Source organism: Lissotriton helveticus, chromosome 4_1, assembly GCF_964261635.1.
Source record: "Lissotriton helveticus chromosome 4_1, aLisHel1.1, whole genome shotgun sequence".
NCBI classification, from domain to species: Eukaryota; Metazoa; Chordata; class Amphibia; order Caudata; family Salamandridae; genus Lissotriton; species Lissotriton helveticus.
Window position 1 is genome coordinate 2044727738 of NC_136063.1, and position 22773 is coordinate 2044750510.

At 45.1% G+C, this 22773-nt stretch overlaps 1 protein-coding gene and 1 non-coding gene across 2 annotated transcripts; both read right to left on the reverse strand.

The window, feature by feature from the left end:
- Positions 1-7583: 7583 nt before the first annotated feature.
- RPL39 (ribosomal protein L39) lies at positions 7584-12597 on the reverse strand. The gene is made up of 3 exons (XM_078688706.1): positions 12466-12597; positions 11948-12051; positions 7584-7842 (listed from the first exon to the last, which is right to left on the reverse strand). Exons 1-3 carry the CDS (start codon positions 12466-12468, stop codon positions 7794-7796), a joined length of 156 nt encoding a protein of 51 aa, XP_078544832.1. The 5' UTR covers positions 12469-12597; the 3' UTR covers positions 7584-7793.
- Positions 11455-11588, reverse strand: LOC144829883 (small nucleolar RNA SNORA69). The gene has a single exon (XR_013610868.1). It is a non-coding gene; the product is annotated as a small nucleolar RNA SNORA69 (small nucleolar RNA).
- Positions 12598-22773: the final 10176 nt, after the last annotated feature.

The window sequence follows — 22773 nt, forward strand, 5'->3', positions numbered from 1 at the left end:
TATTGCACTGGAGCCAAACCAAAGAGAAGCAGATGATAAATCCTGCCAAATGGGATCTGAACACCGTATGCGTGGTCCTCCTTCCCTGTGGATCCCAGGTCCCACTTGGAAGGATTTATCACACCGGCCACTTTTCGGTTTGGATACACAGGACCGTACTCAGTTTGGTTATTGGAATATTGCAGATTGTCAAGTAAAGATTAACGGAGGAACTTTTTTCAGCTGGATCTATCATCGAAGTAACCATAGTTGTGTTTATGACCAGTACGTTTCGAGATAGAACTGGGAGGACAGAACATGCTATTGCTTTTTTAGATGCAGCATCATTTCCATTTAACAGTAGTAGATAGAGGCATTTGGCTACCACAGCAAACAGTAAATCATTCTTCAACATTCACAATGCTGATTCTTGCATGGTGGTATCTCGCATGACTGTTCGTCCCTCTAATGAGCTCGGTCACACTACATCAAAATCACCGGGTTGGTTCATGGTATGATTCGTGTGTCATTTTAATAATCTATTTTTTTGATTTTTCTTTGATCATTCCACCTTGGAAGCACTTGGTCTTTTCACTGAATTTTATCCATCACGGCCTAACTACGTTGATTATTCTCGTTTAAGTGCATGTGTCACTTTTAACGTAATTTCCGTTTTCTTGCCGTGTGTAAGCATATACAGGTCTGGGCCTTCTCTGAACGTATAACAGTAATAACTGTTCATGAAAAACATTGTTGTAATATTATCTATTTGTTTATCGTATTTTCAATGGCCCCTGAAGAAGGGATGCATCAGATGCCGAAATGCATTGGGCTGGGCCTTTTTGCCAAAAATGTATTAGATGTTGCAGAGTTGCAAATGATTTTATTTCTAAGCAAACTAATTGCTATTCTGTTTTATTTGCACAATTCACGTGTGTGCAGACATTGTTCATTCATTGGACTACTGTCTTTGGTGATAATATTTATAGGTGTTCTAAACAACTGTGTGCTTGTTTGCTTTTTGCATTCAATTTGGTGGAGTTTGATTCTTATATATATATATTCACTGAAAAAACCATAGGTTTCACACCAGTTCTAGTTAATTAGCATTTAAAAAACCTATTAAATTCACTGAAAAACCCATAGGTTTGACACCAGTTATAGTTAGCTGGAAATTTTACTGACATAAAACCATTGAAATTCCCACGTTATAGTTAGTTGGACTCACTATAACTCGCGCGTCCGCAATGCACTGCTGATGATGTCACATATTACATCATTCATGACATGTTAGTGACATCACTGATGACATCTCAAATGACATCACTGATGACATCACTGATGACCTCATCCAGTGTCTGTGTGTTTCTGTAAAGTTGAAATGTTTTACATATTGAAGTGTATGTATGAGTGTCTGGATGAAGGATTTAGTAGGTGCGTGACTGACTGAGTGATTAAATGTGTCTTAGTGAATGCATGGGTTAGTGACTAAACTGTCTGAATGTGTACATCATTATGTTTGTTGTTGTGTAAGCTGCTGCATGTGAGAGTTGTCATATATAAATGACCATATATAACAGCCTGTGATTGCATAAGTGACTGTATCTATCAATATGTACTTGTATCAGTGATTGTAAAAGACAGTAAGTATGTGTTAGTCTATGTTTAAATAAGCAAAGTTGTGTGTTTAACTGTATAGTTCTGGAAATCGAGTGTGATTGATTCTTTACATGACTGACTAGGTGTATACGTAACTCCATGGATCAGTGGCAGTGTGTGAGTCTCTGTATAGGTGTATGAGTGCATATGTTGGTCTTGTATTGATGAGTGACTATGTATGAAAGATTGTATGGGTGAATGAGTGGATGTGTGTAGACCTAGAAATCAGTGAGTGCGTATGTGGCAAGTGGTTTTACTGTGTCAATGGTTTCAGGAATGGTGGTTTGTATTTAACACTAGGTGTATCATGGGTTAGATTAGAGTGTGAGGAGGTGTATTGTATTATCACATGGATGATGTCATCAGTGATGTCACTAACCATGTCATGAATGATGTAATATGTGACATCATCAGCAGTGCATTGCGGGCGCGAGTTATAGTGAGTCCAACTAACTATAACGTGGGAATTTCAATGGTTTTATGTCAGTAAAATTTCCAGCTAACTATAACTGGTGTCAAACATATGGTTTTTTTCAGTGAATTTGATAGGTTTTTTTTAAAAGCAAACATTCTATAGCTATGAAATATTATATTTTTTGTAATAAAAAAAAAGTATTACATAAATATACAACATAGGATTTATGTATATTGTTCATGTTTATTTTTTGCCCTGGAGCGCTCCCAGCGCAGTCTTGCGGCGTGCCCCGGTGAGCGTCCCGTTAGCGCTATTGCCGTGAACGAAAACATCGTGACGTATCGCGTAGCCGCGTCTTATAACGCACAGCATAAGCGCATCCGGAAGCGCCCGAGCGCATATGATCGCGCTACGTAAACACCCCCGGGTGCGTAGCGTAAGCGCGTCAGGTCATGTGACCTGAAAATAACACTTATCATTGGTTCAGAACAGTTTTGTTTTCCAAATGATGAAAGCCTCCACCTTTTTTCCTCATTCTCACTTTGTTCTTTGAGTGAGGAAGACCTGTTTCTATTCATTGAGAAATGGCTACAGTAGCAGCAGCATCTGCACCACCACCACCACCACCACAATGGTGGTGGTGAAGAGGAGGAGCACAGGCACTTCCTGCCTGAAGATAACCCCCCATATAAACCTAAGGAGCACTTTGTGTGGGAGTTTTTTAAAATCCCAAGGGACCAAAAGAAAGTGAATGCGCCAAAAGTGACATGTCTGATCTGTGGCACTGTACTTTCCAGGGGGAACCCTGCAAAAAAAATATTCATTTGGGAACCACACAATGCTTCGCCACATGCAACGCAGGCACCCTAACAACTATGCTGCGGCAGAGGTCAGAGAACTGACCAGAAACCCTCCCCAATCTTCTCCGAGCACCTCCAAAAGCAAACAACCCACTCCATCGGGTCCAGAGACAAGGGAGATGGTCCCAAACATCCAACGCCAGTTTGGAGATTACAAAATAGTTTGTATATTTTGTGGGACTACAATTTCGTATGGTGAGCAAAGCATCAAACTCATCAACCGTGCTGGAGACAACCACAACTGCAGAAAGAAACCTTAATTTTTTTCTGATTTTTTTTGCTCCAGTTGAGCCATTTACAATTCCCTGTTTTTTGTGTCTCCATAAAAACTACAAAAAAAATATAATTGTTCATAAAAGCCAAAAAAAGTAAAAAATGTTCAAAAAACAATAAAAAAATCTAAAACAAAAATAAAGTTTAGAACTACCTCCAATTTATAAAAAATGCTACATTTTTTAAAAACTCTTGTCATTCTTTTTTCTCCATGGTACGCTCCCCGGTGCCCCCCCCCCCCCCGCGTAAATCCCCCAAAAAATATTTGCCCCGCAGGGCCCTTTGATGGCCCCACATCAAACCTAGGGGGTCGGGGGGTCTACCCTGCCCCCTTGTGGTCATTTCCCCCTTTGTTTTTGCCACCTCTTGTGTCTTGATCCTACCGAGACAAGATGGCAGCCGCTCCGGACTGTTTAGAATGTTGACAGACACCAGAGAGCCAATCCGCTTTCCGCTCGCGTACCGGGGGCGCTTATAGATATATATATTTTTTTAACCTAAATTACTCAAAATCCACTGGAGCACATATCTTGAGACATAGCAAAGGCACATCGGCCTACCAGTCCCTACAATTTTGCCAAGTTTGGTGGAAATCCATTCAGCCGTTCGGGCTAAAAGTGAGTCCAACCGCCCTATGGACATCAAATACGGAAAGGGTACCTGCCCTATAAATTTAGACACAATGGCCTAGGAGAGGTCCAATATATTAATGTGGTAACACCTAAACCCAGGCAAGTTACACCACAAATACAGATTTATTCATTTTATATCAAAATTTATTTTTCATATATATATTTCCCCCGTCTACCTGCCTTAGATTGATGTGGGGTCCCCCTCTCAACTGCCCTATGGAAATTAACATGGGGAAAACACGTTTTGGGACCCCCCTTTTATCTCGGCCCCCGCTTCACGAATCCCCCCCCAAACTTTCAGGGAAGGAGCGGAGCTGGCCATTTTCTTGGAGACATTCAGCCAATTCCGTCAATCGACGCCAAAGTTATTCCAAATAGAATGTTGCGGATTTCCTATGGAAACTAGGTCCTAACTATAACTACCTACTGGCGACCGCCAGTAGGATAGATATATATATATATCCCTCGCACCCAGTATACTGGTGAACATTCGCCTGCAGTTCCCAAGAACAATCCTAATTAGGTTGAACACCACTGCCCTTTTTTTTCAAATCACAGAGCTCAAGCATTCACTTTAGAAGGAATTTAGCTACAGAACTACGACCATTTGAGTAAGAAAAATGCCTGTACAAAGTTGCCGAGTTGACTTAGGAAAAAGGCATTATTTAAGCATTTTTTATAAATTTAGATACCATTGTCCCAGGGATTACAAGATCTGACTATCACATCGAATATTTTGATAATGTGCAAGGTCAAAGATCATACTTAATAGTTATAGGACTACAATAAGATATCAGGTTCTAAAGAAAAGCGTAAACTAAGAATTAAACAGTGACTTGCAAATGCCATGTTCACTTGACAGGAGCCGTGGGAAAGCGAGGCAGGAGGCCCAACCCTAATCCATTTAATCATAGTTCTGACCCATACATCAGCAGGACACCTTCAATGCAAGATGTTGACATGCCATTAAAAGGGACGGCATAATCAGACCAAAGTGTAGTGATGGAAGACTTTCGCATTAATCAACACAATATCTAGAGTGAGACCACCATGAGCAGCCAGACATGAAAGTTTAGCGATTAAAATACATGTTTATCTATTCTAGCTGGAGATCAAAGCAAACACTAAAAATCGTCCATGCAAATTGAATATATTTTATATTTAGATGGACTGGTTAAATGGGTAGAAAGATCAATAGCTTCAAGGTTGGATGGCAGGGAAAGGTCCATAAGAAAGACATTCCAGTCTTGCTTGTGTGATCTGTACTTAGTTTGACTAAACAAGCATTACACTGCATACTTTGCCAACATGGAAGGCCCTCCACGCTTTTTACCATCAAAATAAGCTTAAACAAAAAGGTATAGCACAGTAGTGTTTGATGGTAGTCACTCAATCTTCAGAATGCCATGCTTTGGTGATGCAAACACTAGTCAATGCAAGTATAAGCCATGGGCACTCATAAAAATGGTTCTAATGGTCAAGAAGCATGGTTTGTAGTGTCACCGAAGGAGGCAAGGATACCAGGTGGTGGTGTGGAAGATTGCGTGTTCTTGAGCAATCAATTTTTTGGTGCAGAAAATGGGATAAGAAAGACTAACCAAGCAATCCTTCAATTTTACCCAAGGTGAGAGAACATTCAGTCTTGTAATCCACTCACTTGATTTTTGTGCTGTGAGAAAAGTCTGGACCTTGAAACAATGAGGCTGGCCCTATGGCGTTAGTACTCCTGCTTCACCAAATTGTTTCACTATGGTCAAATCGGTACCTTCATATGCTTAGATCCCCTTAATTGTACTTCTGTGATTAGAAGTTGGACTAGCCACTGAAGACTCGAGCCAAGCTCAAGTCAGATACTTGGCTCAAAGTGAGTTTTTTTGGGGTGATCCTCAAGCCCAAAATGAGCCTTCATGTGAGTTCCGTCTGCCACCCATGGCCACCACATGCATCAGCAAATATAGGAAAAACATTACATTTTAATGCCCAATGAGGAAACTAACATTTGGGGTGGAAGACTTTAGTAAAACGCTGCTTCCATAGGTGACCTATTTGTGTGATCCTACGCAACTGTTCAATTTCACCATGCACCCTTTCTTCACTATCATACAATAGCACCCTGAAAAGCACAGAGACTACATTATTCGATGTATCACAGCCTAGGACACACAAAGGATGCACGGGACATATGCCTTGCCCTCTTGGTTCACCAACGCCAAGATGAAGAGACAACATTGCAGCGATCATGAATATTTCCAAAATCACGTTGAAAGTTAACGCTTTTAATTAATGGCACTTGTTGCTGTCAATCTTCAAGATGGCACTTCCACGTGCTCAAGAAATACACATTAAAAATTGAGGAGGTTTCTTCATTGTCGAAGTTTGAGGCAAGTGGTGCAGGACACCTTACGCGCTTTTCCTTTACTTCAGTCGATATATAAGTAAACGCTTGCCTGCTTAACTTCTTTCTGAAGTTTAGTGCTCAGTCATGGACATAGCCAAGTGCTTTTTATGAAAGCAGCCCCCACGCCGTACAAAGACTATCCCTCCTAAGTATTGGAAATGTTTGGACAATTTCTCACCGCTGAGCAAACAATCATGCCCAATACAAATTTTGCTGGAATGCTGAATATGTTTTGACACATTTAGTGAGGAGTGACAACTGCTGACAGATTTTTCCATAACTGGTAAGCGATGTAGGCAAATTAACAGCATTCAGGCGTTTCAGACAGACATACTCTAGTTTTACAAGCGAATAGGACAAAATAACACAAAAAAATTCTTAACAGAAATCCTACCAGGAATTTTGCGGCTCAGCCCGCTGCTTTACTAGCAGTGATCAGTTATGACTTTGGCAGTAAAGCATGCCATTTAATAACTGCCAGCCCCCACACCCACAAAATTAAATAAAAAGCTGTCCTGATGTGGGAGAGGGTCTGGACGCTTTAAGAGCACCCTCATTATGGTCCTCAAAGAAAGATTGAGTGCGCTCGAAAAAAAAAAGTTACACATGCCCATAGTAGCAATACTATTAAACATAGAACCCATGAAATGGTAAACATAACACGCATCGGTAAATGCATTTGGTTTCGCATATGTGGTTTATAATAAGCAGTTTGTGCAGGCGACCCTAAAAAAAAAAATATCAGACTGGACTACCAGTGCTCTATTCAATACCCGAGAAACGTAAAATCTGAAGAGAAAATTTATGTAAGATCAACTTTAAAAAAAAAAATAACCAGTATATGGCAGTGTCGTCCAGTTCTTCCAATTTGAGAAAGGGACGCGAGATCTTCACATTGGCTCGCGCAGGCACACTAATATAACTGCTCAAAACAGTTAAATTAGGAGTTCAAGAACTTAAGCTCACATAAAATGTAGCGAGATCAAATTAATACTCCTCTGTGGCGTCGCGATGCAACAGGTTCTTCAAAGGGTGCAGCCAGAAGTAAACAAAAAAAGTTCCATATAACAGCGAATGAACACAGTAATTCGGTCTGTTACGGATAAGAGACCTCTTATAAGACAAGTACAATTGATTTCACTTGCAACGCCAGCACTGTGCATGCGGAACCTAAAAACAACAAGGCAAACTTAAACCTATTAAAAAAAGCTATGGCAATTTAAAATGATAATTAAAAAACAATGAGTTGCTGAAAAGCAGAATTAAATGCAGTGAAAAGATAAGACCGAACTTTCAGACTTCTGTAAAACACAATGAAGTCCAAAAGCAATAGCTAAATTCGGCTAAAGGACTTCGAGACAAGAGGGTAACCTGTTTTAGTTTATTTTATCACCAGGACTTTTTAAATCTGCAACAATGCAGATATTTATGCCAGTTGTTGTAGTCAAACATGTTTTTCAAGTCCTCAAGAGCAAACATGTGAACAGGCATTGGGAACCTGCCACCAGAATTACACTTGGTCTTTGACTGCAGGCAGATGAACAGGAAACAATTTGCCATCCATAAGACCCGCCTTTTTACAATCCCAGCTTGGTCCTCCTCCAGTGTCTTCTCTTGGAGTTGTACCTACGATAAATAAATACATGATCATAGTACCATTTTCAACATGGCTGTATGTAGATCCGCTTGCACAAATAAACACATTTGTCCATGTTGACCAGATTAATTCATAAACATTTCTATCCGATGCAGAAAGATACAATCCAGAGTAACAACACAAGGTTCCAAAGAAAGGCATTATGGCTGAAAACGAACGCAAGTAGAATTTAACAGTGAAAACGTATAGTCTGCCTTTAGGACTGACAGAAGCTAAACGTGAAACATTTGTAACGGCATGTAACAGACATTAATTGCTGTGTTTAGAGAGGACCACAAGTCATTTGTCCCTAAAGTAGGTGGTAACAGTAAAACGGTCTGTGTCCAGATATATCACATAAGATGTCAAATGTAGCAAAGTGATTCTAACTGTTGTGCTACGTAAGGCTACAGGAAAGCTCAAGAAACATGCATTATTAATCCCAATCAAATGAGGAGGCAATTTTGGTGCAAAGTCATCTTCTGGCATCATATTTTAAATAATTGATGCAACTATGCTTACGATTATGTACTTACATGTACGCACATTCTATAAAGATTTGCTGATACTTTATTTGTACAAAACTCTACACCATGCCTGCCTGGTGTAATTAGCAGCCATTTCAATGCCCGCTAGACAATTCTTCCATACCTCATACCCAAACGTTCTCAGAGCAAGGTTTCAACGCTATACTAGGAGCTAACATGAAACGCGGACTTCAGTTTGATCAAAAGTTCCAAATATATATCCACCTATTCTACAGTGTTATTAGATAAACAGTTGGGATTTTAGGTCGGGTTACCGCATGCTTGGCTGTCGATATGACATCGGGTTATAGATTCTTAAAAACTGACAATTAGAGATTAATGGGTGTGGTTACAGAATCCCATTTGTATAATAGGATATACATTTGTATAATAGGATATAGAGATGTGTCAATCAAGTAATTGTTTTGCTAGGCTGATGCAACATGAAGCTTAACTGTGTGATCTTTGATGCACTACTTTGTCAATATGACATGGTAACCACTGATTAAGGACATTTCAAAGTACTTGCCTCTCGAATGCCATACTCCGATTTACAAAGGTGGTCAAGTCTTGGATCCTGCTAACTATAGACTTATTGCTTTATTGCGAAGCAAAGTTTTTTTGCTAAGTGTCTGCTAACAGAACTCACGGCTTGGGTTGCTGCCAGTAATTTACTCCCCAAAAAAAATCAAACGGGTTTATTAAAGGCATGGGGGCGATTATTGATATTCAAATGCAAGTTCTTATAATGGAAATGGCCAGAAGCCGTAAGATGAACCTTCACTTATGTTTTATTGATTTTAGTTCAGCTTTTGACAGTGCAGAGAAATAGTCTTTGGAACAAATTAACGAAAATGGGAATCTCACCGAGTTTGTTGAGCGATAAAATTGCTATATACTAATACTTGGACGAGAGTTAGGTTGGCCAAGGCACAGTTATGTAAAAAAAAAAAAAAAGTGATAAGGGACGGGCTGAAGCAGGGGTGTGTTTTGGCCCCAACCTTATTTAACTTGTATCTAGCTGGGATTTCATCAAGGCTTAGTGAAATTAATTCTCACTCTTCAACTGCTCCAGGTTTTAATGTGGCACATTTACTTTATGCCGACGATATTGTTTTAATAAGCTATACCGAGGTGGGACTGCCAAGATTAATTAAAGTGCACAGTACGCCTCTACTCATGGCCTAAAGATTAATTTAAAAAAAGACAAACAATGCTGGGGACTAGAGGGTTGGCTGTAAGACCAAAATTTAGAATGGAAGGTACTGTATTATAATCGGTCACAGAATATAGATATCTGGGTGTTATAATAGATACTAGGGGCAAAACCAGTGCGTTGCACTAGAGAAGAAACAACTCATTAATTGCTGCATTTTCCATACTTCAGAACAACTTAAAAGGGCTTCCCATTAACCAACTATTACAAATGTCAGTTAAACATGTGCCAACTCTTGCATATGGAGTAGAGACCTTAAGAGGTTGTGCTGACAACACCATAGATAAGCTAGTGACAGGGACCTATCGACACCGGTTTAATCTTCCGTGACATTCTTCACCGGCACAAATGCGACTTGAGTTCGGACTTAGACAGAACCTAAATAGCTTAGCTTATTTAAAATTCTGCCACAAAATTAGAAGGGATAATAATTCCTCGCTTATGACAGTGGTTTGGGAGGCAATATGCGATAACGTAAGCAGACACATGAATATTTCAAACTGGCGATAGATACATTCAATGCGGAACTATGGGCCTTACCTCTTTCACAGGTGGCTTTTAACAAAGTAATAAATGGGTGCAGCAAAAGATTGTCGTCTTTATGGGATAAAGCAGTACTGGCAAAGAGATCCCATGCATGGACAGTTATTGCTTCGTATGGTATGCTAAAACCCCAAAGATATTTAGGAGACTCAAATAGCCAAAGGGCTAAGCTGAAGCTGATGAATCTCCGATTTGGAAATAGCCAATTTCTTGGAAATGCCCCTACATGGAAATTGATGAGTAGTGAGAGGGTGTGTCGCCTCTGTTATTACAAGAGGGATGTCATTTGTCATATCTGTAGCTGCCCCGCACTACAGAGGAACGTAGGAGGCTGCTAAGGTCGGACTTTAATAGTCAAATTATACGAACATGCAGACAAGCAGTCATAGCCAGTTTACAAGATGAAAGCTTGCAATTTACGGGTAGAATTCTGAAGTTTATAGAAATAGTGGAGAAGAAAGTGCTTAACTGTGGACAATGAGGATGGTTTTATTTATACATTGATGAAGTTTCTTTTAATTATGTGGTTTTAATAATATATGAAATGTAAGAAGAATTGTATAATGTTTTAATTGTGAGTTTTTAGTAACTGAACAATAAAACATTTTCATTCATTCCTAACTCCAAAGTATTGAGACTGTCCTTTTTGGGAAAAGGCAGATTTCCTGTGCAATGGGAAAGCACCCTCAGGGGACATATTGAAAAATTGCACAAGATGCTGTCCCAATGGAATTCAATTCCTAAACTGTTCAGATTGTACCTTAAAAGCATGCTCTACTCTGTTTCCTAGAGCTGGGAAAAAGTACTAAATGGAATGATCTCTAAAAAAAGCCATACAGGAATTAAAGTGACAGTGTGAAGACTCAATACACTTTTCACAGGTAAAATAATCCCACGTATATTCCAATGGAAGCACTTAATGGAGAGCGGGGTCATGCAAACAAAAAGATTGCAATTTGACTCATCTAGCTAGAACCAAAGGCTCCAAGTAAATTTGAAAGACTTGAAAACAAATACACCACACAGTTAGACCAAACCTAAACAGTGTCACGTTTGCATAACCTGGGTTTCCATCTTTATGTGTAGGTCCACAAGTACATCTCATCTCGTCAGTCCAGCATCCACTACTTTAAGTTCAAACTCAAAAAACCCGATCGATCAACGACATACTTAAGCGTCAAGTCACCGTTCAACCCAGCTGACAACCAAATCAGTCACAGTGACAAATGTAATCTTCAGCAAAATATAATCTGTGCATCTACCGCCTCGCTTTACTCAAACCATTTAAATATACAAGTTAAGATGGCGTCAAGAATTTCTGTAGATGTTAAAAACGAATGATTTCATCTATGTACAAATGAAATCAGATAACTGTTTTAACAGCTTTACTCTCAGCAGGATTAATGGCAACGCTACCACAAGATGTAGCGCTGTAATTGCAACCTGCTTTTGTGCTAAAATACATACGATGCATTTAAGGGTCTTCTGTAACGTTATAGCTAATGGTTTCTAAAAACTTGAAGCCAGGTCTTCTCATTTTTTGAGTCTCAGCAACGATTGGGCTGAAATAACCACAGTTAAGTAGTAACAGAAAAGCTAATGTTTAGTTATTTTAACAGTTCATTTAAAAAAGGTGCCAATTAGGAGGTCAGTTCATTCATTAACAAAATCGTAGTGATGTTTTATAACGGGACATTAACTCAGAGAATAAGAAAAGAGAGGTTTTCACGATTCTCACTAAAGCAAACTGATTGACGGTGCATTAAACTTTCCTTGTCAAGTGACAGCCGGCCACGAGCAGAAACATACCTGATCTTGTTGCCGGTTTTCATGCGGATCCACTGTGGGATAGGTCTGTTCTGCTTCTGTTTCTTCGCGAGGAACCGCTTGATCTTGAACGTCTTGTGGGAAGACTGAGAAAATATATATATGGTGGTTAATGAAACACTGCACGCATACAAAAATCAAATCAGCACCGCTCCTACGAGTAATCCCGTCTGCAACGAACGAAAACATTTCATAAACGACCCGGGAAACTTGGAATGCAACCTCGACTACACCCGCAGATGAGAACCAGAAGCACCGACTAAAGTACAAGCCGCTGCAATTACACAACGGGAGTCGCCATAAACTGGGACCCGGAACTGCGCTGGAGCCTGCAGCAACAAAACCCCGCGGGGACTCCTAACAACCACAAACCGAGATCTGCCCGCCCTGGGCTTTAAAATAAAGAACACGAAGTCTACGGCAGGCTCCAACGGGTGTTCCCACCAGGCTGCGACGTCCCTTCCTCCAGTATGCAAGCGGATGAAGCCGGATTCACTTACCATGGTGAAGATCTTCCACCCGGTCACCACAATGGCGGATCGGAAAGAGAAAGAAGCTACGAAAGGTCAGAGGCTAAAGAAGCGGAACCAGCGAGTCTGCGCGGCTAGAGCGGCTAATGCAAGGAAAGCGCTGATACATGCAGCAGCGACATCTAGCGGCCAAGACTCGGATAGGGAAAGGGAAATGCATCATATTTTATTTTATTTAATTCATTTTTATAAAGCGCGGACTAAATAGCAGGCCATAGAAACAAAACAACGCAGGCAAAAGGAACACAATATTAAACACAGAAAGCACAGAATGTACAAACAAAAATATAAATATATATGACAAATTTACAATGACTAAAGAACTTCCTGGCGGAGTCTGATAAGGAAGGAATTAGTACTGAAAGTGTCTTTGGAATAGAAGAGATTTGAGGTCCGCTTTGAAGATCTGGATGGAGGTGATGGCACGGAGCAAAGGCGGAAGCGAGTTCCAGATTCTCACCGCATTACCTGAGAACGATTGAGCAATCAATTTTTCCCTTTTGAAGGAGGGGGCCTCAAGCAGGAACTTTTCCGCATTCCCAGAAGGCCTTGAGCCTCCAGACAATTTCAGTTTATTCGCCAGATAGCGAGGGGAGGAAGAGTGCAAAGCTTTGTGGGTGTACATAGCTCTAGCCTCAATGGGAAGCCATCGGAGAGAAGACAGGATAGGAGTGATGTGGTCACTTCGTTTGGACCCTGAAATGAAGCGAGCTGCTGAATGGAGGACGGATTTGAGGAGGGAGAGGTGAGATTTGGGAAGGCCAATCAGAAGACAATTACAATAATCTAGTCGAGAGAGAACTAGCGATTGGACCAAGGTTTATAGGTCATTCTCCGGGAAGAACCGACGAATCCCCCATAAAAGGTGCAGCTGATAACGTGCGCTCTTGGCAATGGAGTTGATGTGTGAGATTAGGTTGAGTCTTTTGTCAAGTATGACACCTAGGGATTTTGCGCAGTCAACAATGACGGGTTTACTGATGAGTAAATTCAACTGATCCATCCAGGATTGAACAGGAGGCGGGGAGAGAGAGCTAGATATGAGGAGGAATTCCGTTTTGGAGGGATTGAGAATGAGTTGGTGAACTAACATCCAGTTGTGAATAGAGTTGAGAGTAGAGTGAGTAGTGAGAGATCATGCGAGGAAGACACCTTGAAGTAGATGGGGGTGTCCTCCGCATAAAGATGGTATTTATTTATTTATTTTTCACATTTTTAAAGCGCTCTGTTACCCGGAGGTGTCCTGGCGCTGGTAGAGGATTCCAGATTTGCTTAGGAGGTTCCCTAGTGGTTCCAGATAGATAGTAAACAGAGTGGGAGCAAGGATAGAACCTTGAGGACGCCTTGACAAACCACCAGTGGAGACGAGAGACTGTTCGCAATCTTGATCATTTGGGATCTGTCCGAGAGGAATGAGGTAAACCAACTTCTTGTTGTGACTAGTTTACGAAATACAACTGCACTCACCTTTAGTGGTTTGTCTGGGGTGGGTCGAGAAACTTGTGCCTCACTGAATCTCCATGCTTCCCCAACCAGGGCATGCCATTAGCGGTGCTTGCTTTAAATAAAAATATAGAAGTGCAGGTCATCACCAGAGTACCGGCTTGCTCCTGAGAAATGCCGATATTTTCGCAATGAATGATGTAGTAAGCAGGGCACAAATCCTAAACAAGCATTGGCATAGCAAATAGGTCTCGTCTTTGGGGCCTTATAAGTGTTTAACCATGCAACAGTTAATGTTGTTGAACCAAGGATATTGTGCTGCATAACTAAATACTTATAAGGTCCCAAAAACAAAACCTATTGGCTATGCCAATGCTTGTTTATATATGTTGTAGGTAGTGGTCGAAGTGGGGGAAAAAATTAAGGGAACTGTGGGCAGAGACTCAGGGGCGGGAATAAGCAGAGGATTGGATTAGTGGGCGGAGTCGGAGGTGTGGCTAGAAATAGCAAAACAACACTTTTTAGTACGTTTGGCATTTCACTGATCAGTTACAGCTTATAACGCTATTTAATTCAAACAATTGATAAACATGTTTATTTGAGGTTTAATATACAAGTAGTTTAACGGAGCAAAAGTTACTAAACAACGTGAATTGTGTTGTTGTGAAGTGGAAGACCGTGTGCCAAGGTTGACTGATCACCTTTCTCAGTGCTGCATTTGCATGTTACATTGGGATTGATGAGGCGAAAGCTTTCTGGAGACTGTTAGTATCTGTAAAAATGTCCAAATACTAAAGTATCAGAAAATATACTACATAACACTGCAGTCTTTATTGCTGCATAATTTAGTCGACTCTGCAACATAATGTCCTCTATTGCTGCATAATTGCAGTGGCCCCAAAGCAGGCAGCACATGCTAAAAGTGATTGTGTATGAAGCAGAGAGACAATGAAGTTTGTGAGCTTAGGGACATATTTACGGGAATGGTGGCGCAGGGCAGCACATCAAGTTACTTTGCTGCACTGCCCTGTATCACAGGGAAAGGGCAAGAATGAACGGTATTTATCCAATATGGTGCATTCCTGTCTTTTTCCCCTGCGCTGGTGCCATTTTGAAAGCCTAGCGTCAACGCAGGCACACTTGCCCCATGGTGCAAGGGTGCCTCCTTTGCATGCAGGATTGTTTTTATGCAGGAAGGGGCACCTTCATGTACAAAAACAATCTTAAGAGGCTTCATCCTCTTTCTGTGTGTGCTGCAGAATAAAGCACACTTTGAAAGAGGAAAAAACAAGTAGAAATAAAGATATTTCTCCTAGTTATGCCTCCCATGGGGCAGCACAAGATTTTGACAGATTACAAGTCCTTGCAAATCTGTGAACACGTCAAAAACCCAGGGAGTTGTGTGGGAGACTTTAATTGTTGCAGGAAAACTACTGGGTTTACAAGGAACTCTGCTGTGATTTATGCATTTTTAAGAGTGAGTCATTATGCTGCACAGTTCTGCTGGTTTTGTTACTGGGGCCCGATTTTGCAGCACCTACCACAACACCTCCCTTGCACACAGTAAGGCAATGCAGCAGTTTGTGCTGCATTGCACTACTCCATATCTATGAAGCCGTTCAAAGACATGCAAAAGTGTCTTTACGTGGCTTTTAATATAAGACTTGGAGCTTTGCATTGTGCATGTACCACATTGCAAGGTACCAGGCGGAACTTAGCTGATATGTCAGCTTCACGTGGGGATGCAATAGCTGCGTTCCATTCAGGTTCATCAAAATCCCCAAGATCTTCCACCCATTTATCTTGTAGCTTTCCCAGTGGCTCTGGTAGATTATTGAGCAGTTTACGGTACGTTAGGGAAGTCGCACCCTCCCGCATATAGTCCGTAAGCAGACGGTCTTCCATCGGGGAGGACTCCGGAGGTGTGGTGCCCGGTGGGATCGCTGCCAGAAGGGCATGTCTGATTTGTATGTATCTGAACTGTTCTGTGTTTCCTAATTCATACTGTTGTTGAAGTGAGGTGAATGGGACCACTCTCTCCCTGGACCACATGTCACCCACAGTCGATATCCCAATGGTGTCCCACTGCGTGAAGCCCTTAGTACGCCTCAAATGACCTAAAGCCTTAGTGTCCCACAGCGGGGTGAGTTTCGTGATGATGCCATCCCAATGTAGTTTCGATTGCGCCTTATACCATAACTGCACTGTGTGTTTGGTGGGTCCTATCAGCTTCATAGCAATACCCTTGTGGTACAGGGGTGCCAACATGCTGTTAGTACCCAGTTGGGCCCGGTCCGCCTTAAACGCCGGGTCGTCCTGTGGGGCGTGGATCCATTTATTGAGAATCTTGAGCTGTGTCGCCCAGTAGTACAACTGCATATTGGGTAATGCAATACCACCGTCGTACCAGCTCCTGTTGAGTTTTGCATGAGCAATTCTCGCCGGCCGATTCCCCCACAGTAGACCTGATATCAGTGCAGTCACCTTCTGAAAGTAACTGGGAGGTATTAATGTCGGTGCATTTTCGAGCACATACAGAAAACGCGGCAGTGCCATCATTTTGAACAATGCTGCTCTGCCTAACAGCGTCAGTGGAAGTCTTTGCCAGTGTTGTACATCACTACGCAACCTAAGGAGGGGGGGTTGTAGATTACGATTAGAGAATTCTGCCGCATCTCGGGTGACATATATTCCCAGGTATTTAAAGGACGTGGTAGCCACTTCCAGTGTGCACGAGTCCGGTAGGGTCGGGAGTGGACCCTTGAGTTAATAAATTGTCGATTTCGACCAATTAATAGTGTATCCTGACACCCGCCCATGTGAGGTGCAGATGGATAGGAGGTTTGGAATGCTGCTTTCCAGGTCCGTGAGATAGATCAACATATCATCAGCGTACAATGACACTCAGTCCTCCCAGCTAAGATCCCACCTAATCCCCTTCAGTAGTGGTGTATTTCGAATAGTGATCGCAAGAGGTTCTAAAACCAATGCGAAAAGGATGGGCGAGAGTGGGCATCCCTGCCTGGTTCCCCGCGCCAATTGTATGTCCCGTGATACGTGTCCATTTGCCACCACTCGTGCTACTGGATCTTTGTATAGTAGTCGGATCCACGCGATAAATTTAGGCCCGAACCCCATGGAGTTGAGGACCGCGAAGAGGTAGCTCCACTCCACCATGTCGAATGCCATTTTGGCATCCAACGACAGTATCGCTGCCGGTTCCGTCAACAGTGGGGTTCTCGCCAGGACTCCCTGTATTCTACGAAGGTTCAAGGCCGTACTTCTATGCGGCATAAAGCCAGACTGGTCTGGGTGGACCAACTGATCCAAGTAGGGCATGAGTCTGTTCGCCAATAGTTTCGCCAGAATTTTGGCTTCAGGGTTCAACAACGAGATAGGTCTATAGGACGTGCACTCATTAGGCGGTTTGCCCAGTTTCGGAATGGCCACTATAGTCGCCATCTGTTGGTCCGGAGGCAACGTGCCGTTCTCTCTACTATCCACATACATCTGTAAAAGGGGTGTACTCAGAGAGTCAGACATTGTTTTGAACCATTCAATGGGCACCCCGTTTGGGCCCAGAGCCTTGCCCGGATGGATTGCATTAATAGCCAATTGAATTTCGTCAGTCGTTATGTCGGAATCAAGTTCCCGTATCGCCTCCTCCGTCAACGTTGGCAGTGCCACATGACCCAGGGCGGCTCGGGCCTCTTCCTCCGTCACCGCCACTGCCGGTGTGTACACCACACTGAAGTGATCGGCCAGTGCATTCACTATGTCCTCCGGTCGTGTGTGTACCCTCCCGAGTGTGTCCGTGATTTGTAGTATGTTCCTGTTGCCTCCCTGCTTCCTATCTAGCCAAGCCAGGAGCTTACTGGCTTTGTCCCCAATATCATACACCCTGTGTTTGGTGGCCGCAATGTCCGCCATTGTCAGGCGTTTCATATGATCAGCAAGAAGGCGTTGACTTATCTGTAGGGAGTGTAAGTTAGCACTTGACGGGTCTGCCATATGGGCGGTGCTGGCTTTGTCGAGTTTTAGTTCCAGCTCAGACGCTTCCTTCCCCTGTGTTTTCTTGTAATGTGTGATCGCTGCTATAGCTTGTCCCCTGAACACAGCTTTATACGCTTCCCAAAGTACTGAGGGCGATCCCACTGAAGCTTGATTTTCCTCAAAATAGTGTTGGGTAGCTTTCTGCAGGGCCTTACGAATGGACGGAACTTTGAGATAACCCGGATAGATCGGGTAAATCCGTCTACGGGTTATTTCACGGCTGGACAGTGTTAGGGTAATCGGCGAATGATCTGAGATACCCCGTGGCTTTATTTGCGTGTCATCTACGGTGAGGCGACTGTTCCCTAATGTGAGGAAGTAATCAATTCTGGACAGACTATTATGTGTTGCTGAGTAGTAGGTGTATTGTAGTTGCTCCGGGTGCAGTGTGCGCCATATATCCACCAAACCCTGTGCCTCCAGGAACCCGTTGAGTTTGTTAGGGCCATCTACATGTGGGCGCCCGGGAAATCTGTCACGAGTGTTGTGTAGTACTGCGTTAAAATCTCCCCCAATGATTAAATCACCTTCCGGGAGTTCTAGGAGTACCTTGCCGAGGTCTGGCAGTGCCACGGCATGTAGTGCTGGTGGGATGTACACCGAGACCACGGATAATGGCCTGCCCTCCCATTGGCCACAAACCACTGCGAAGCAGCCTTGATCATCTATCTTGGTGGATTCGACGATGTAGTGGGAAGATTTTCGCATTAGTATGCCTGTGCCACGCGACCCTGAGGTGAACTCCGCATGCGCAACCATGTGGTAGCCTCTTCTATCCAAAGCCCGTGTAGTGGTGCCCATCAGATGTGTTTCCTGTAAAAGGACCAGAGCGGGACCCACTCTCTTAATTCCCTGAAAAACCAGGCCTCGTTTAATCTTATCGCCCAGCCCTCTGACGTTCCATGACATTATTAGCAGCGGGGCCATCGGGGTGATTTGCTCCTGCCCGGCCATGGCAGTGGTGTGTGGCTGGGCCAACTCAGGATCTTCGGATTCGAGCCACGCCGTTCCCCTCTTTGGAGACTCTCCCGGGGGTGGGCCCACCGTCTCATATGTGGGCCAGTGCGCCCGACCAGAGGAGAGACATACGGAGCGATAAGAAAGGTATCATCGCGTGTACTGTACCGTGTCCTGCCTCGCTGTGCAGTGCTCATGTCGTGTTGCGTTGTGTTGTGTTGAGTCAAACCATTAACTTTTAGAACCAAGCAATCTCCATTAAGAAACATCCCTTCACCCATAACTGCCCCCCTCCCTGCTCCCCTGCTGCTCGGACTCGAATCTGCCCGCCTCCCCAACTTAGCAGAGTGCATTTCCCAAACCCCAACCAGAGTACTTGCGTGCCGGGGTGAAGGAGTCTCCGAGGTCAGCAGCCCCTCAGTCTTCTCCCCGGAGGCCCCTCGCCCAGTGTCCAGTGGCGAGCCTCAGGTGTGCAGCCCAGCAAGTTCAATAGAATTTAAACCTGGAAGTCATTGCTCTTCGTTGTCTTCTCCGCCCGCTTCGTCTCTCAAGGGTGAACCCTCGTCAAATCCCCTTCCTCCCGATGCTTGGGATTCCGGATGATGTCCGGCTGTACGATCCTTCTGCTGCCGGCGGGGTCGTCGAGGGTGGGCGTTTGTTCTCCAGCCGTCCAGCCAGTCCCGCGCAGACTCCGGGTTATCAAAGAACCAAGTTTTATTTTCAGCAACTACTCGCAACCTGGCCGGGAAGAGCATGGAATACGGGATCTCTCTCGCTCTGAGTTCTTTCTTCACTTCGAAAAACGTTTGTCGCCTGCGTGCCACCTCCGCCGTATAGTCAGGGAAGAATGCCACCGTGGAGTTTTGGATTTTAACAGGAGGGGATGTCCGGGCAGCTTGCAGAGTGACATCTCTGTCCCTGAAGTTGAACAGTCGGGCTACAATGGGCCGTGGGGCCGCTCCCGGCTTCGGCTGGCCTCCCGGTACGCGGTGCGCCCTCTCCACCGAAAAGAACGTGGACAGTCCCTTTGGCCGCAGTTCATTTGTGATCAGGTTCTCCACGTATAAGTCCATGGCTCTCACACCTTCCGACTCCGGTACACCAATTATGCGGATGTTATTCCGCCTGGAGCGTCCTTCCTGATCGTCGAGCTTCTCACGTAGTATCTTATTGTCTGTTGCCAGCTTCTCCACCGCCAATTGAAGTTCAGACACATCCTTCACTAGTGATTTTGTTACCACTTCCATGGCGTTGACCTTTTCCGTCATTTTGTGGAAATCGGCTCTGATCAATGTAATGTCGGTCGAAATCGTTCCCACCGTCGTTTGTAGATGCGCCAGGGCCTGCATCACATCATCCAGTGTCGCCTTTTTGCTCCCCGGTACGTCCACGGATTTACCAGCTATCTCCTTTCCGGTCGTCGGGGACACAGCGGGCCTGTCGCAGGCATATCGGTCTATTTGAGTCTGTGTAGTGCCACTCTTCAGGCCCTTCCCCGCCATGTTGGCGTTTCCCGCGGTCTCCGGGCACTCCCACGACGGAGGACCGCGTCTACCCCTTTTGCGGTTGATTTTGTTTGCCGACGTTGCAGCCTGTGTCAGTGGCCGGGCAGGAGGCGTTGCACCTATCCCGGATCGCCTGCGACGAGAGGACCGAGTAGTTGCCCCGTTATGCCTAACAGGGACTGCGGAAGGAGGAATGTTGGATGTGTCCCGTTCCTTGTGCCTATAAGAGCTGCCACCAGTCAGTTCCAGACCAAGGATAGAGTGTCTGTGACCCAGCTCAGTGTATGGGTTTTAGGCTTCCCCCATCGTTTGCATCGATCAGGGAGTGTCCCGGATATGATCGATTGGGCCCACCTGCTGGACGCAGCCTTACTGTGTGAGGCCCCTCTTCTCCGCGTCCCTAGTTGCTTTATGGGCAGCCGCCCGCTGCTTCGTGGAGTTGATTCACCCCCAGTCAATCCATGAGAGAGCTCCCTGTTGCCCCGAGTGCCACGTGCCCCGTGGTTTCAGTGCCGCCGGGGGGGGCCACAGCGTAGTGCGAGTGGTGGCCTCAGTCTGCCGAATCCGTCTCCAGGCAAGTAGGGTAAGTGTGTTCTTCTTTCGCCCTGTTTATACACTGCCAGTAATGCAGTGCTTTCAGTAACCACCACTGTTGAGTCTGGGTGCGGTGTCTGAGGTCTGTAAGCAGGCCGGGCCCCGGTGGTATTATCCTCCGCTCCCCACAAAATGGCGGCTCACCGCAGTATCACCATTCTCATCAGCGGCCTGCCGTGCACTATCTGGTCGCTGAGGAGCGAGGAAGCGTTAGCCAGTCTCTACCTCCGCACTCCCGTTCGTGAGCCGGGTCCGGTTCCGCCGGCACTCACCCCGAGTCCCGGCGCTCTCCAGCTGGACGGGAAGTCTGCGGGAACTTCCGGCGTGGGTCTCCCGGGGCAGCTGCACTTCCTGTCGGGCCGGATTACTAGGGCAGTCCCTGGTGTGTTCGTGCTGTGGAGGCCGCTCCGCAGCTCCGTCGGAAGTCGGCTTTCAGGCGTCGGATATTCACGCCGCTTACACCCTCCAGCACCGCCCGGTCCTGGGCTCAGGTTCTCTCCTGCAGGGATGAAAAAATGTAGCGGATGGTAGGTCGGATCTTAGGAGAGGCCGCCTCAACCACGGAGCCTTTCCTTTATGCTGCCGCCATCTTCGGCTGCTAGCCACGCCCCCCGAAGTGGAATTTTTAAGGATTTATTACATAGCCAAAAATAATTGGATGTACAAACATCTCAGCAAGAGGTTCAGGAAATAAACCGGAACGGGGCGTGGCTTGGACGGCAATGTGGATGGTCGTCTGAGTCCACTCGCTCCGCACTCTTGAGGCCAACTACGGCCATAACTACCCGCCAATCAAGTTTGTTCTGATTAAAAGAACAGGATTTATGCACGGGAAGAGCGAGGCTACAAGCGGAGTGGAGAATCGCATGACAGGAACAGTGCAAAACCGAGATATCAGACCACGAAGCTCCGGGGACCCAGTAACTGAGCGGGGGACAAAATGGCGCCCAGAGGGTAGGAAAGAGAAAACTCACTACGGGCACCGAACCGAGCGAGTCAGAGAGGAGGAGAGGAGGTGAGCCAAGCGCCTGCGCCCACCGCCCCCGGCGGACTCTCAAGCACATCAGTCTGCTGAGCACGATAGCGGGAGAGGGAGAGGCAGAGAGGTGTGACGGAGAACGGAGGTGCATCGAGGCAGGTGGAAGAGCAGAGGACCCACCGGAAGGCTCGCAGAGGGGGTCGTTGAGCAGCCTGAGTGCTCCAAACGGGCTGGTTTCTCTCACCGTTTAAGGACACCATCGGACCAAAGGGCAGCCGCGGTGCGTCCATTGGGGCGTAGGGGCGTAGCCCCACCAGCCACAATGGACCCGCATCGCGGCCGCTGGCCGCAATCCTAAATACATTCATCATGCAACAATCAGAATCAGCCTCAGCCCACCGCCGGGAATTGTGCAGGGGGGGTGGCCTGCAGCTTGAGTGACACTCACCGTAGTGCGCAGTACCCCTGGGTCCAGGGGGGAACTTACAGTGCACTGTGCGCTGCGCATGCTTGGGATAGTTGGCAACTATCTCAAGCATGCGCACTGTAAGTTCCCCAGCGTGACCCAGGGGTACTTGTTCGCCTGCCACAGCCCGGGATTTCAAAGGGCGACAGGGCGAGCAGCAAATGTGCCCCCCTAGCAGCGCCAGGATTGGCTGGTCCAGTCACCACGCAGCATGAGAAAACAACGTTCTTTCCTTCCTTCTCGTGTGTGCGGCATCAGCCCCGGGAACTCTCTGCAAACCA